This window comes from Trachemys scripta, chromosome 2 (genome assembly GCF_013100865.1).
Source record: "Trachemys scripta elegans isolate TJP31775 chromosome 2, CAS_Tse_1.0, whole genome shotgun sequence".
Lineage (NCBI taxonomy): Eukaryota > Metazoa > Chordata > Testudines > Emydidae > Trachemys > Trachemys scripta.
The window spans coordinates 13012173-13029118 of NC_048299.1; the positions used below are offsets into that span (position 1 = coordinate 13012173).

The 16946-nt window shown below is 43.0% G+C and overlaps 1 protein-coding gene across 1 annotated transcript in view; it reads left to right on the plus strand.

Moving 5' to 3' along the window:
• The window catches only part of LOC117873951 (sodium channel protein type 5 subunit alpha-like), a 129596-nt gene extending 117548 nt beyond the window's left edge, over nucleotides 1–12048 (plus strand). The window contains exon 28 of the mRNA XM_034763855.1: nucleotides 10563–12048. Coding sequence (XP_034619746.1) covers nucleotides 10563–11695 — 1133 coding nt within the window. The 3' untranslated portion in view covers nucleotides 11696–12048. The remainder of the gene's footprint in view (nucleotides 1–10562) is intronic.
• The last annotated feature ends 4898 nt before the right edge of the window (nucleotides 12049–16946 follow it).

Genomic DNA, 16946 nt, shown 5'->3' on the forward strand with positions numbered 1-16946 from the left:
CACTGGAATGGGTTACCTAGGGAGGTGGTGGAATCTCCATCCTTAGAGGTTTTTAAGGCCTGGCTTGACAAAGCCCTGGCTGGGATGATTTAGTTGGGGTTGGGCTAGATGACCTCCTGAGGTCTCTTCCAACCCTATGCAGTGCAGACTTTGGCACCGATGTTGGGGTCTGTTACAGTACCAACTTCTGTGATTCTATGATTCTGATGATGTGGCTCGGTACCACACCACCTGGGCCTTCAAAGGACTCCTATTCCTCATCAGAGTGTGAAGTGGGTTGTTATGTCACCCACTTCAGAATATCCAGGGTGTCCTCCAGGATTTATTCCTGCTCTCACACACAACACTTTGACAAGAGCAGATCTACAGACTGGAGTGCCTGGTCTAGGCATAACTGGCCTTCAGTACCATACCAGCCCCACCACTTGCCACACTCGATCCCTCGGGTATGCCTCCAACATCGAGATCCACTTTGCTGCTAACCTACTGAAGTAGATTGCTGAGAAGATAAAGTTTCCCACACACTACAGAGAGGTTGCTCATGGTCGGTACTGAGCAGCTGCTGGAACCTTTCACAACCTGCCTCAGACCTACCATCTTCATCAGCAGTACAAGATCAGCATTAGGAGGTTTCTGTCTTGCCTTCTCTGAATACCTCATCCTCATCACCAGATGAGACGCTGGTAGCAGCAGCATCTTCCATGGTACTGGATGAATTTAAGGTCTACCAAAAGCTCCTGAAAAGGAGGGCTACTTTTCTTGGTATCCAGATGGAGCTTGTGGAGGAGAACCCTTGCAAGTTCATAGACATTTTACATCCAGCTACTTCAGGGAAACTTACTCTTCATATAAATGAGGTGATTATGCCTCCTATCAAGTCCCTATTGTCCATCACACCTTTTGCAAAGTGCACTGGAAGTAAATACCAGGTGACATCCTAGGGGTTCAAACACTTCTATCAATACCCCATGCTGAGCTCTCTGGTAGTGGCAAAGGTACATGAAAGACATCGCCACAGTAGAGCGAAAGCTACCCCAAAAGAAAAGGATGCAAAGATTTGGACCTTCTTGGTAATAAGGCTTATTCAGCTGCAGAATTACAGCACCATAGACAACCATCTGGCTCTCTTGGCCCAATACAACTATTCAAATTGGGATGCTATGACTAAGTACTTCAACAAGCAGCCCGAGGACTTCGGGACAAGTTTCAGTCCCTTCTGATGGAGGGTCATTTAGTATCCTGGTCAGCTTCCCTGGACGCTGCAGAATCAGCTTCCAGGGTCTTTGACACAGTGGTAGCCATGTGTAGTTTATCGTGGCTTCAGGCATGGATTCCTATAGAAGTACAGACTACTGAAGACTTTTCCTTTGGGGACAGTGCTTTATTTTCCTCTTAGACTGATAAGGCACTCTACACTAAAAGACTCAGGGCAGTGTTAAAGTCTCAGTGACTTTATATACCAGCCCCCAAAAGAACAAGGTTTTGGTGTCAATTTCAGCTGAGATAGCAGTATTACCTGCCTAGACAGCTGGATCAGTCCAGATGCAAACAGGGACAACAGAGAAGGAAGCCTCCACTATTTGCCTCCATGGTCATGTTTTCAGGTAGCCGCAGTCCTCAGAGCAACCTGTTTGACTCTTTTGTTGATGATGGTATTCCTACCAGATTGGACCTCACTGAGTTTTCCCCCCTCTTTGGGAAAAGGTTATCCTGTTTCCGAAATGCCTGGCAGTTCATCACCTTAGACAAGTGGGTTCTAAGCACAGTGGAATGGAAATATACCATGCAGTTTCTTTCTATCCTTCTGTCCCACCCCACCTCCCTACCTGCCAGCCCAGCCCTTTTCAGAGACCCATCTCATGGGTCTGTTATAAGACAAGAAGAACTGCAGACTCTAATTTCTTTGGACTCTATAGAGGAAGTGCTCCTCAGTACTGGGGAAGAAGGTTCTATTCCTGCTACTTCATAATACCCAAAGGAAAAGGGAGTTTCAGGTTAATTCTAGATCTTCAGCACTTGAACAAATACATCAAAATGGCACGGTCCTGTTTGGTTTCCCTTACAACTATTATTTCTTTCTTAGATCTTGGTAATTGGTATGCTGCCCTCAACTTGTGAGATGCATATTTCTGTGTGGCGATCCATCCTGGCCACACAAGAGTCCTAAGACTCATAGTAGTAGGTGATCACTTCCAGTTCTGCGCTTTGGCCTATTGTCCACACTTTTGCCAAATGCATGGCTGTGATGGCAGCCTGTCTCCCACATTGGGACATCCAAATGTCTCTGTACTTAGGTGATTAGTTGGTGTGGGGTCATTCCTGTCAGTAGGTGGAGAGCCATATTCATCAGATGCTCTGTTCCAATGCCTAGGCCTGGAAGTGAACACCTCCACATCTACAGAGATTAGTTTATTGGGGTGGTCCTGGACTCAACCCTTGGCACAGCTTTTCTGCCCCAATCCAGTTTCTAGCTATATGAGATTTCTGTGCGCCATTCAAGGGCCAACCCTGGACCACAGTAAGGAACTGCCTCAGGCTCCTGGGAGATATGGCACCATTCACTTATGTGACACCCCCCCTCTGCCATTTTGCATTTTGGAGGCTTGCAAGCATGGCTCAGGTCAGTGTACTTCCCTCAGGCACACCATGTAGATAAGCTAGTGTTTATCCCAAACAAAGACTTGTCATCTCTGGTTTGGTGGATCAACCAAGACAATATTGCAGTGGAGTCCTGTTCTCATCTACTATCCCCATTTTGGCCTTGGTGACAGACACTTCCACCATGGGGTGGGGAGTGCATTTGGGTGATCTATAGGCTTGGGGATTGTGATCTACTCACAAATCTACTCTATTCAGAACATCAGCAGTTTCTGCCACATGCACAGGGCAGGACCATCCAGGTGCTCTCCAACAGCACCACAACAGTATTTTATGTGAAAAAGGAGGGAATGCCAGATCAGGCAGCATGTGCCAGGAGACAGTCAGGCGGTGCCATTTCTGCATATGGAATTTGTTAACTCTTAAAGCCTCTCACCACCTGCTGGGAGTTTAGAATGGCCTAGGAGATTGCTTGAGCAGGTCGTTCAATCTGGATCACGAGTGATCTCTCAACACAGGTGTGCCAAGATCAGTGTTTCAATATGTGGGGTTCCTACAGTAGACTTGTTTGCAACTCACCAGAGTAGAAAATGTCCCTAATTCTGTTTGAGAATGGGTCACAGCCCCAGGTCCATCTTGGATGCATTCATGGGACAAGGATCTGCTATATGTGTACCCACCAGTACCACTTTGCAATCACTCAAAGAAGAAACGGTTACTCATCTTTTCATAACAGTTGTTCTTTGAGATGTGTTGCATATGTCCCTTACATGACCCACATTCCTTCCCCAGCACGAGAGTCAATCATTCAAACTCTGGTGCAAAGGAACTGAAGGATGGGCAGGATGGCTCCACTCTTTACACCCTTGGCTTGGACCACGAGGGTAGCAAGGGGGCATGCATAGCCACCCCGTCAGGTACCTAAGGAAAACTCTCTGGCACTGGTGCATGAGACATGCAAAGGACATGTGCAACACATCTCAAAGAGTGACCATGGGTGGGAGGGATAGCTCAGTAGTTTGAGCATTGGTCTGCTAAACCTACAGTTGTGAGTTCAATCCTTGAGGGGGCCACTTAGGAATCTGGGGCAAAAATCAGTACTTGATCCTGCTAGTGAAGGCAGGGGGCTGGACTAAATGACCTTTCAAGGTCTCTTCCAGTTCTAGGAGATGGGATATCTCCATTAATTTAAAAAAAATTATTTTATGAGAAAGTGAGTAACAATTTATTGTTTTCTATGAAGAGAGGACAGATGAAAGAAGCCCCATTTATAACTTAGTTTGTGGCTCTGAATAACACATCTCTAAACATCACTTCTCTTTGATCCTGAACACAGAGCACTTTTGCATTCTTTTATACTATATCTTACAAAATCTGTTTGGGATTTTTTTTAGATAGAGATAATTTCTATACCAGACTTTGTCTTAGGTAAGGGGATGTCCTGAAGAATAAATCAAGCTTGTGGTTGCTTGCCTTTTTGACCAAACAGTTCCTAGATTGACAGTCTGCCATTAATAATAACATTTATAACTTGCGCTTTTTATCATTTTAATTTAATACAATTAAAATTTTCTATCTATTATTCTATACATAGCGCAAACCACAATAACTAACATGTACATACATCTTTCATAATATAGTATAAAAGAAAGTAGTGTAGAATGTTAAAGCAAAATGGAACTTATAAAGCTGTATTCCAGGGCGTGAAAATAGTGGTATCTTATAAAATTTGGCAAAGGCAAGTTTGCAATAGCCTAACAGTCTAAGAATAAATTGTATCATCATTGGCAATCCCTTGAAGTTGAAGATGATTGTATTTCATGAATTGTCCATTTCAAGTTATCTGCGAATCTGCTGGTGACTGTTGAGGCCTATTCTAGAGCCACAGACTCTGCAAACATATATTTTGCAGTCACATTGCAAACATATATTTCTGAGCAGGGTGGGTTAATGTGGGATGTTGGTTCAAGCCATGGCACACCCTGATGTCACAATCTTCAAACACCCTTTCTCTGAGATGACCAAAAGCTCGGCTAGCACATTTAAGCTGGTACTGGATTTCTTTGTCAATGCCAGCTGTCTGTGAGAGGTGGCTTCCAAGATATGGGAAATGCACTGTGTTCTCTAGAAGGCTATCGTGGATCTGTGTTGCTGGTGCTGGGAGTTGTGCACTAGGAGCTTGCTGACAAAGGACTTTTGTCTTCTGGATGTTGAGTGTCATCCCCATTTTCTGGTATGCATCAGCAAAGATGATGGTCGTCTGAAGATCTGTTTCTGAGTGAGCACACACTACAGCGTTATCAGCGTACTGACGCTCAACGACTAAGGTCGGTGACGTTTTGGTTATGAATCGGAAGCGGCCTAGGTTGAACAACTTACCATCCATTCGATAAATTAGCTGCACTGCTGCTGGGATCTTGTCAGTGGCCAAATAGAGCAGGTGTTCTCCAACTTCATTGCACTGTCACCCCTTTCTGACAACACAAATTATTACACAATCCCTGGAGGGGGGGACCGAAGCCTGAGCCCAGCTGCCCCGGGTGGCAGGGCCAAAGCCCAAGCCCCACCATCCCGGGTGGGGGGGAGTGAGGGGGGAAAGCCAAAGGCCAAGGTCTTCAGACCCAGGCAGGGGGCCTGTAACCTGAGCCTCACTACCCAGGGCTGAAGCCCTTGGCTTTGGCTTCAGCCCTGGGTGGTGGGGTTCAGGCTTTCACTTTGGTTCCAGGCCCCAGCAAGTCTGAGCCAGCCCTGGCAACCCCATTAAAATGGGGTCATGACCCACAGTTTGAGAATTGCTGAAATAGAGCATCACAGCGAGGAAGATGGAGAAGAGTCTCAGGGCAGTGACACAGCCCTGCTTAATGCCTGTCTTCACCTTAAAAGGAGCTGTAGTAGATTCATTACAAAGGATCACTGCTTACTTGTCATCATGAAGGAGATGAAGAATAATGACAAATTTTGGTGGACATCCATACTTCAGAAGGATTTCCCACAGTGCTACCCTGTTTATAGAGTCAAAGGTGTTTGTCAGGTCAATGAATGCCAGATATGTCTGTGTTCTCTACATTTTTCCTGCCGCTGGCTAGCAGTAAAGATCATGTCAGTAGTGCCTCTAGATGGTCTAAACCCACACTGAGATTCAGGAAGAATGTCTTTGGCAAGAGGAAGAAGACAGTTCATGAGAAATCTAGCAAGGACTTTTGCTGAAATTGCCAGCAGAGAGATTCCTCTATAATTTCCACAGTCAGATTTATCTCCTTTCTTAAAGATCATCGCAAACATAGCATCTCTAAGTTCATCTGGGATTTTATCGTGGTTCCAGATTTTCAACATAAGAGTGTATAGCTGTAAGGTGTGATCCTCTCCCCACTGCTTATAGATTTCTGCAGTAATTCCATCGACTCCAGATGCCTTGTTGTTCTTCATCTGTTTAACAGCTGTACAGACATCTTCCATGGTTGGAGGTATTCCGAGTTCATCTCTGATCGGGTGTTGTGGGATGAAGGTGAAGATACTGTCATCAACAGCAGAGTCCCGATTGAGAAGATCTTTGAAATGTTCCTTCCAGTGTGCGTTGACAGCTTCCATTTCTTTGATCAACTCCTCTCAGGGGAGGTTGGCCTCCAGATGCACGGGACATAAATGGTTTTAACTGCATTAAAAAAGCCATGCATATCATGGATTTTGGCGAGGAGTTGAATAAATTGTATAATATTTTAATCAATCACTATTTTTGAATCAATATTGAAGTTTACTCCTACAGTTGCTTCTTGAAAAAAAGAAATTCTATTCTGTTCTGTTCTACTTAGATCCTTTGACACTGTCCACCTTTGTGACATCTGTGCACTTTCCAGAGTAAGGCGATTAAATAAAAGATTGTCTATCAAATGTGGTTCCTTTCCATTCCACTCTCATTGGAGGGAAATTGAATGAGAGAGTGTGACAATCTGTACCCTTATGTTCACCCTTATGGCCCTACCACACTCCGCCCCAGAAAAGGGCAGTTGAGAGGTCCTCCAAGCTGCCTAGAGCGGTTGTGTGGGAAGCAGCCAATCAGTATCCAGAAGGCTAGTATAAGAAGAGCTGCAGGGCCAGAGTGAGTTCAGTTCCTTGCTAAAGCTGAAGGAGAATGGATGGTGCTATGGGGTGGCTGATGGAATGCCACCAGGACAAGGCGCTAAGGTAAGGATGAAAAATGTCCTGAAGCCATGGGGGAGTGTCCCAGGGAATTGTAGCAGCAACACAGTTTATTTAAAAGGGACATGGCAGATGGCTGCTATCTTATAGGGTCCCTGGGCTGGGACCTGGAGTAGAGGATGGGCCTGGGTCCCCTCCACCAGCCACTGGGAAAGTGGCCTGGACTTTGAGACACCCCAGAAAGGGGGACTGAACTGTAGTAGCCCAGCTGGAGAGCTGCAGCTTGAGAGGGCGAAAACATTGCCTCCTGGGAGGGAGCCCTGGGACACTGCTCTATATTGGAGCAGGGACAGCTTGACAGAGACATTACAGAGGGCACTGAGAGAGGCCCCTATTGTACCCCAGAAGGGGTCTGCTTTGTTTTTATTTCACATACAGGCTGAGTCACCAAAGACCTACCACAAAGTGAGAGAGAGAGAATACAGCACACACACTAAGATAGGGGGCACTCGCAAGAGGTGAGTGCACCCCATTACATATGGTACCAGAAGTGGGGGATATTTGGCTCAGCCCCTGCAAACAAGGGGCCCATGGAAGATCTGATAGCTCTAGGCCAGCAGCAGCAGGCTGCGGGAGCTGCAAAACTCCCTCCATCAAGCCACCCAGCAACAGCCCAGCGAAACCCAGGAGGGGCTTCAACAGCAGCAACTCCAGGATCACCAGTCTCCGGCTTGGCAGGGAGCCAGGCAGCCACCACGTCATCCACCCAAGCCCAGATGCCTCAAAAGAAAGATCCGGGGGGCTCTTGCGAGAGGTTAGTGCACCCCATTACATATACCTTGAGAGGTATCATTTGAAAACTCATAAATTTCCAATCACTATTGTCCTGGTAAAATATGTGACAATATTGTACGTAAAGTTATAAGATTCTACTGTATGATATTACTGAGACCTCTTCCAAGGTCTGAAAAACAGCCATAAACTAGTTCCTCAGAGACAAAAGGCAAACTGATGCCTGAACCGGGTGTCAACAAAATCAAACAGACCATCACCTGGTTAAGCAGCCATTCTTTGGCAGGAAAAAGTGTGTGAGCGAGAAATGTACATCTTGGCAAAGAAAGAGCTGGAGGTTCCCATCCCCATAGACCCTCTGTCTCCTGAACCCCAGCTGACAATTATCTTCAAAGGGAAAAGAGAACTGTAAGAAAGGGGAACAGATGCCTCAAAGTATTCCTCCCTTTCTCTCTGCCTGCAGCATCAACAACATCTGAAGGACAAGGAAAGTAACACTGAACTGTGGAGGGGTCCAGGTTGAACGGAACCCAGCCAATAAGACTGCTGAAGCATGTGGCGAGAAAGGCCTTTGCTTTGAAAGCATTTAGCTTGCTAAGTTAGATATTGTGTGTTACCTTTTATTTTCTTGTAACCAATTCTGATTTTAATCACTTAAAATCTATCTTTCTGTAGTTAATAAACTTGTTTTATTGGATTGATGTGTTTGGGAAACTCTATTTGAGAACAATTTTTGTGCATGTCATTTTCTATTAATAAAATGATGGACTTTATATGAGCTTATATTGTCCAGGAGAGGACTGGGCAGTATAAGATACATTTCTGGAGGAAAGTCTAGGACTGGAAGTTTGCTGGCGTTGCTCTGCAGTGTAATTCAAGAGTGGCTGGTTATAGCACTCATACAGCATAGCTGGGAGTAACTTACATGCTGGAGGCGGTGTGTGAGCAGAACAGGTGGTTGCTCCCACAGTGAAGCAGTGTAAAAGGCACTCCAGGTTGAAGACTTGAAAGGATACAGCTGTTCAGCAGTCCAGATTGTATCCTGGGTAATGTCACAGAGGAAATTTTTTTTTATTTGAGTGGGTTAGAAGTGGTAAATTAATACGCTATGTACTGTTCTTAGGGAAGAAAATATTGAAGCATGCTTTGCATTGAAACATAGGGGGACTTGTGATAGTAAGGCAATCTTTTAGGTATCCATCTATCTTGAGTACTTACATGTTGCTCATTACTGTAGCATCTTACAACTGTTAATGTATTTATTGTCACAACATCTCTGAGAGATAGGAAAGTGCTATTATCCCCATTTTAAAGATAGGCACAAAGATACCAAGTTACTTTCCCCTGGTCACACAGGCTTCCTGTGTCAGAGCAGGGAATTGAACTCTCATCTCCCAAGTTTCAGACTAGCACTCATTACAACCATACATCCTCTCATTATCCTGGGTTCAGGTCACGTAGTACTGTGAAATAAAGACCACATCCGTAAACTTAATGTGATACTCTATGAGAAGCCAGTGAAGAGAGCGAAGCACCAGGATACTGTATTGGTGGTAATCTGTGCCCTCAATGAGGCATGCTGTTGCATTCTGCACCCACTGCAGTTTTCTCAAGGCTTATGTTTTTGAGCCCAAGTAAATTGCATTGCTATAATCCGGTTGGGGAGGTATTCTTATGACCAGGTCAGTGGTAGCAAGAATGGGACAAAATCTTCCTAATTGTTTGGTGATGGTAGAAAAAGTGTCATACATGCTTTTTTTGCAAGAACTTTGTGTCAGGGAGGAGGCTTGAAAGACTGCCAAGATGTGGACTGTCTTGCTGTTCTGTGGGTATGCATTGTCAACTGGAGAGAGCTGCAATTTGATGGCTAGCTGTTCGAAGCGTTAACCTCTGTCTTCTTGGGATTCAATTTCAATAAGCTCTACCTGAGCCATGTGCTGATGTTGGCCAGTCACTGGGAAAACAGGCTGACCATATTGTTATCCTAGGTTGAAAATGACAAATTTGGGTCATTTTTATATTGTTGACATTAGAGCCCATGAAGTCTCCCCATTTCACCCATTGGCTAAATGTAAATACTGATTGAAGTTGGGGAGAGAATTAATCCATGTGGTTCTCCATAAATGAGAAATCTGGTAGCAAAGGTAGCTTCTGTGTGTGACTCTGAAGAAAGGATTCTCATAATTAGAGAGCATTTCTTTGGACCACTGTCATTTCCCTCAGATGGGATAATAGTATCTTGCAATCGGCCATAATGAATATTGTGGAGAGGTCCAGGAGTGAGACAATGGACATTTGTTCTTTATATATAGTAAGAGATCTTCCATTAGCAGTAACAGTACTGTTTCTGTTCTGTATCCTGGCCAAAACCAGATTATGTTAGATCCTTTCCTTATGCCCCAAACAGAAAAGGAAGGACAAGGCTTAGCATTTTTGATAAACTACTTTTTTCTCTGCAAGGAAAAGGCAAAGCCTTTTAAGCCTCCTTTAAAAAAAATCATAGTGATGCAAAAAAGGGCACTTGGTAGCCATGCAGATTTTAAAATGTTGTCCAGAGATTTTTTTCAAACTGCAAATATTTACATCAACAATTGCTGTAGTACTACATCCAGTGAGGTATCTTGCATCCAACACAGAAATATATTTCAACAAGCCACATGAGTCTTAGGCACTCAGCACAATGATATACACAGTATGAAAACAGATGCATGTTACTTATCTAAGAACTTTAATTTTGTAACATTTAAAGGGTCTTTTGTTTGTTTGCTTGTTTCTAAACTTTTGCAGGTATAATACAACCTTTTTAACAGTAACTTTCCCTTTAAGTGCCAAGGACACTAGCAGTTTTGCTGGCATTGACAGAACATTATCATTCTCCCTTGTAACCCAGAAATAGGCCTTAAACATTTTCTGACCTCATCTGGCTATTTCATAAAAGATAATCAAACGTACATATGTATATCTAGTTTTCTTGATTTGATTATTTAACATTGAACATTTAACAATAAAACACTTCTTTTTCTTTCATTTTAAAGGTGTTGGCATTGCTGGTGTTTTAAAGTCTCCGTCATTGTTGAGAATCATCCGCTTGGTGCGGATTAGCCGAATCCTGAGACTAATATGGCAAGCCCAAGGAATTAGAACTCTCCTTTTTACATTATTGATGTCCCTCCCTGCTCTGTTCAATATTGGTCTCCTGCTTTTTCTGATCATGTATATTTATGCTATTTTGGGCATGGCTCACTTTGCCTGCGCTAATTGGGATGGTGGGATTGATAACATTTTCAACTTCCAAACCTTCGGTGGCAGCATGCTCTGTCTCTTCCAGATCACAACATCAGCCGGCTGGGATGGCCTTCTTAACCCTTTCTTAGGGACAAGATCTGACTCTTGTGCTCCAAATTTAATTACACAACCTAGCGACAATACTTCTTGTGTAAATAGCTCTGTAGCAATGATATATTTTGTAAGTTATGTCATTATATCATTTCTTATTGTTGTAAACATGTATATAGCTGTTATTTTAGAGAACTTGAATGTTGCTACTGAGGAAAGTACAGAGCCTTTATGTGAAGATGACTTTGATATGTTTTATGAAATATGGGGGAAGTTTGATACTGAGGCGACTCAGTTTATTGAGTATTCGGCACTTTCAGACTTTGCAGATGCTTTGGAAAAACCCTTACGTGTATCAAAACCCAACAAAATTCAGCTGATAGCAATGGATCTTCCTCTGTTTAGTGGAGATAGGATCTACTACTGGGATATTTTGCTTGCTTTTATCAGAAGAGTGTTAGGAGAATCTGGGGAGATGGACAAACTAATGATGGAGAATAATCTTAAGATTGCCATTCCATCCAAGCTTGCTTATAAACCAATCACAACTACCCTTAGAAGAAGACAAGAGGAGCTTTCCGCCATTATTATCCAAAGGGCCTTCCGGTCCCATTTGATTCAGTGTTCTATGAAACAGGGCTCTTTTTCATACCAACACAGAACCTGTGACAGTAGCATCTCAGAAGAAGATGTATCTGAGAAGGAAAGTAGCCAGTTAGATAGATCACAAACTGCATCTTCCATTTCTTTCCCTCCATCTTATGATAGTGTCACTGGGGCCACTAATGATAACTTGCAGGTGACAATTACAGACTCAAGCAAAGCCAATTAACTTAGATAGAAATAACCTTTTGATTCCAGAATATAATACTATAACTTAAGAATAATTATAGTAGTCTTTATTAAGAGTTAATGATGGCATAACCCTTACAATGATGAATGTTTAGCTTTGTGAGTTCTCTCCAACATGAGAAGGAGTTACACAACTGAGTCCTAAATATGAATTGCAACTCAAACAATGGCAATTTTATCTTTAGCTACTGAAGTAAAGTTTTCAACTTAGTATTTTAGCATTGCTTGGTGCTTATTCACAGAAGGAATCTGTACAAGATCATACCAGTTATATCGGTGGTTGTATATAAACATACTTGATTGTAAAACAATAAATATGGTTATATCTATCCACAGGTAAAGCCTGGCTGTACAAATTTATTTTGAGTAATATAAGTATGTTTGTTTATAGCATTATATGACCTTGTGTTTGTTTAAAAAACATGGTTTATTGTAGTAAAAAGGCAACATTTACTGTATATGTTGGGAATGGTATTGCCTAATTTTTATATTTAGGCACCTAAGTTAAAGTGGCCTGGTTTTCAGATTGCAGAGCACATGCATCTTCCACTCACTTCAGAGAGAGTTATTGGTGCTCAGAACATTTTGAAGATCAGACTGTATTTATTTAGGTGCCTCACTTTAGGCATCTACATTTGAAAATTTGCCCTTAACCCATCTGTATCCCAATTTGTTAGAAAAGGTGTGGGGGGGGGAGGGGAACGTGTGAGGGGGAGAAAGCTATAGGATGTTGTGTGAATTCATTAAAGTTTTTAAAGTGCTTTGGAAATAAAAAGTGATATATACAATTTTTCATCATCATACTGCAACCAACCTGTCACAGAAAATATTACCTGGTAATCTGATACAAATTCAAGGCATGTGTATCTAGACAGAAGATGTTGGGAGTAGCTGTTTTTCCCTACTGGCTGTGAGCTAAGTGTGACGGGTTGGATCACAGAAACCCTCTTGGGAGCTGCCACCTGATGTGCCAAGACTACTTCTGCCCCTGCTTTCCCTGCCAGCTCAGGACTCCAGCACCCTGTCTTGCTGAGCCAGACACTCCCGTCTGCTCCAACACAGACCCAGGGTCTGAATTACTTGCCCCAAAGCTGCAGGTTTACCTGAAAGCAGCTAACAGAAGTGTGCTTGTCTTTAACACTCAGATGCCCAACTCCCCATGGGGTCTAAACCCAAATAAATCGGTTTTACCCTGCATAAAGCTTATACAGGGTAAACTCCTAAATTGTACGCCCTCTACAACACTGATAGAGAAATATGCACAGTTGTTTGCTCCCCTAGGTATTAATACATACTCTGGGTCAATTAATAAGTAAAAAGTGATTTTATTAAATACAGAAAGTAGGATTTAAGTGGTTCCAAGTAGTAACAGACAGAACAAAGTAAGTCACCAAGCAAAATAAAATGTGCAAATCTATGTCTAATCAAACTGAATACAGATAATCTCACCCTCAGATGCTTCAGTAAGTTTTTTCCTCAGATGGGACCCCTTCCAGGCCTGGGCACAATTCTTTCCCTTGGTAAAGCTCTTGTTCCAGTTCAGGTGGTTGCTAGGGGATTCTTCATGATGGCTCCTCTCTCCCTTTGTTCTGTTCCACCCCTTTATATATAGCTTTTGCATAAGGCGAGACTCCTTTGTCCCCCTTTGGGTTTCCAGCCCCTCCTTCTCAATGGAAAGACACCAGGTTATAGATGGATTCCAATTCAGGTGACATGATCACATGTCACTGCAAGACTTCATTGCCCTCTTGCCAGCACATACGTATACAGGAAGACTTACAGGTAAAACACACCCATCTGCAGACAATTGTCCTGGTTAATGGGAGTCATCAAGATTCCAAACCACCATTAATGGCCCACACTTTGCATAATTACAATAGGCCCTCAGAGTTATAGTTCATATTTCTAGTTTCAGATACAAGAGTGGTACATTTATACAAATTGGATGATCACACTCAGTAGATTATAAGCTTTGTAATGATACCTTACAAGAGACCTTTTGCATGAAGCATATTCCAGTTACATTATATTCACTCATTAGCATATTTTTATAAAATTATATAGATTGCAACGTCACACCCTCCTTCTGAACTTACTGCCAGAGACTTGGACACTGACCATGGTGGAGACAGTATACCTAAAATTTGTTTTTGGGCTCTCCTATGGGGCAGACACTCCTGTGTCCCCCAAAAGGGAAAGAGAACCTGATCCAGCTATAGGCTCACAGCTACCAGCTATGACAGACCTTTCACTGGCCAGCAAAATCCCCCTCCCCCTTTCACTCGGGTTGGGTTTGCTTCCAGCTAGAGTCTTTGGGGTTTGTTCCCACCGCAGCAGTCACCAGGACCCCAACTTCCAGCTCCAGGATACATGTCTCTGTGCATCTCTTCCACTCCATTACAGCCAGTTCATGCTTCTGGGTCTTAATTGCTTTGTCTCTTAAGTCCAGGCTGGTGGGCAGCCTTTTCTTTTTCCAGGGGAGCCTTTTCCTGAGCAAATTGTACATCAATTTCCATTTGTCTTCCCTTGAGACCATCACTCGATGAGCTGGGATACCACAGAGAACCCCTCCTGCCAGAACAGGCACCCCTCCACTCCTGTCTTGCTAAGTTAGACACTCCAGTCAGCTTCAGCACAAACACAGAGGTTGGGCCACACCCGTCTGCAGTTCACTGAAACTGAGATGCACTCAGCTCAGGCAGGGCTTCTTTGGCTACATCTACACTACAGGGGCGGGTCGATTTAAGATACGCAAATTCAGCTACGCGAATAGCGTAGCTGAATTCGATGTATCGCAGCCGACTTACCCCGCTGTAGGGACGGCGGCAAAATCGACCTCTGCGGTTTCCCATCGATGGCGCTTACTCCCACCTCTGCTGGTGGAGTAAGAGCGTCGATTCGGGGATCGATTGTCACGTCCCGACGGGACGCGATAAATGGATCCCCGAGAGGTCAATTTCTACCCGCCGATTCAGGCGGGTAGTGTAGACCCAGCCTTAGTTAACAGAGACTTTCCCAGAGCCCAGTGTTTAGCCTTTCTGGGCAATTTGCAACTTGTATAGTTCTAGAGTAGCAGCCATGATAGTCTGTATCCGCAAGAAGAACAGGAGTACTTGTGGCACCTTAGAGACTAACAAATTTATTAGAGCATAAGCTTTCGTGGACTACAGCCCACTTCTTCGGATGCATATAGAGTGGAATAAATATTGAGGAGATATATATACACACATACAGAGAGCATAAAACGGTTGGGAGTTGTCTTACCAACTCTGAGAGGCCAATTAAGTAAGAGAAAAAAAACTTTTGAAGTGATAATCAAGATAGCCCAGTACAGACAGTTTGATAAGAAGTGTGAGAATACTTACAAGGGGAGATAGATTCAATGTTTGTAATGGCTCAGCCATTCCCAGTCCTTATTCAATCCTGAGTTGATTGTATCTAGTTTGCATAACAGTTCCAGCTCAGCAGTCTCTTGTTGGAGTCTGTTTTTGAAGTTTTTCTGTTGTAAGATAGCCACCCGCAGGTCTGACATTGAATGACCAGACAGGTTAAAGTGTTCTCCCACTGGTTTTTGAGTATTATGATTCCTGATGTCAGATTTGTGTCCATTAATTCTTTTGCGTAGAGACTGTCCGGTTTGGCCAATGTACATGGCAGAGGGGCATTGCTGGCACATGATGGCCTATATCACATTGGTAGATGTGCAAGTGAACGAGCACATCTAATCACATCAGCCATACCATCAGGGGCTATCTATTTTTTTTCTCTCTTACTTAATTGGCCTCTCAGAGTCGGTAAGACAACTCCCACCTGTTCATGCTCTCTATATGTGTGTATATATATCTCCTCAATATATGTTCCATTCTATATGCATCCGAAGAAGTGGGCTGCAGTCCACGAAAGCTTATGCTCTAATAAATTTGTTAGTCTCTAAGGTGCCACAAGTACTCTTGTTCTTTTTATGTAATAGAGTGATATCCTAAAAAGATTAGGCGACCATTGATGATAATACAGAATAGTTTTCTGCCAAATGCTTCACGATTAAACATAATTTATTTTATTTTTGCAAGACCCTATTGTTGCCTGCCCAGAACTGGGCCCGAGATGGCAAACGGGGGGTTTGTCGCCCGGTGTGCTTGGCACCAATAAAGACACCGAGGGAAGAAAGCAAGCCAAGTTTATTTCAGAGCTCTGAAATGGCACTAGGAGGCCAGCATGTCTCAAATCCAGTGCAACAAATACAAACAAATTTTCTCTTTTTATATTCCAAGCTGTTTCTGTGCAAGCCTTTGTTCTGTTACTCCCTCCCTTCCAGACAACTGTTACAATAAACTCTACATAAGCTTGTGAGAAAACTTTCTCAGTCTTTGCGACCTTGGATTAGACGCCTGCAAACTAACTACCCCTCCTTTCCCTCGCTTCTTATCTCTATTATTTCTGCTAGTGTGAATGAAACTGCAGCCATCTGCTAAAAAGCTGACATTACATTTCTGCTTCAGCCTACTTCAGAGCATGTAAGCAGTTAGCATAGAAGTAGGTGAGGGTTCCCAAGATAGAGTCACTGTGGTTCAGGTAGGCCCAGAGCAAAAGAGTTTCATCGACACTTTTGGCCTTCCGCTCTCCCGAGTTACCTGGTAGCTATACCTAGTGGACCCCAACACTATGAAACCAATTGTAATTAAAAACTATATTGCATTTTATTCAAATATCCTACTAAAGTGAGTCTGAAGTAGGTCTTAACTAAACACATTCAAAACTCTCTAAAATTGCAAAATTAGTGTCAAAACCTTTGTACGGTTGGCTTTTATTTTTTTTATTTTTTTAACTTGAGAACTGAAATATAGATGTTACATTTGTAATATATTTGGAACTTCCATAGAACCTCAGGTAACTTTTTATGCAACTCTTTATTAAAGGAAATACTTATAACAATATATCAGTGGTGTAACCTCCAAGTACACTGATATTAAGCTAAATTTTGCCCTGAAGTACATCCCTTGCAGCCCTCCCCCCAATTGAAGACTTTGCCTCCTTGTTTAAAATATTTACTTACTTACTTACTACCTAATGGTGGATTTTGTAAAGCGCATTAGGGGAGCTAGGTGCCCAAATTACATTGAAATTCAAAGAGACTTAGGTATGTATCTCTTTTACAATCCTTTGAAAATGCCAGCCTGAAAGCATGATAGATGCTGCTGTTATCTCGGGATTGATTTATTAAAGGTTACAGA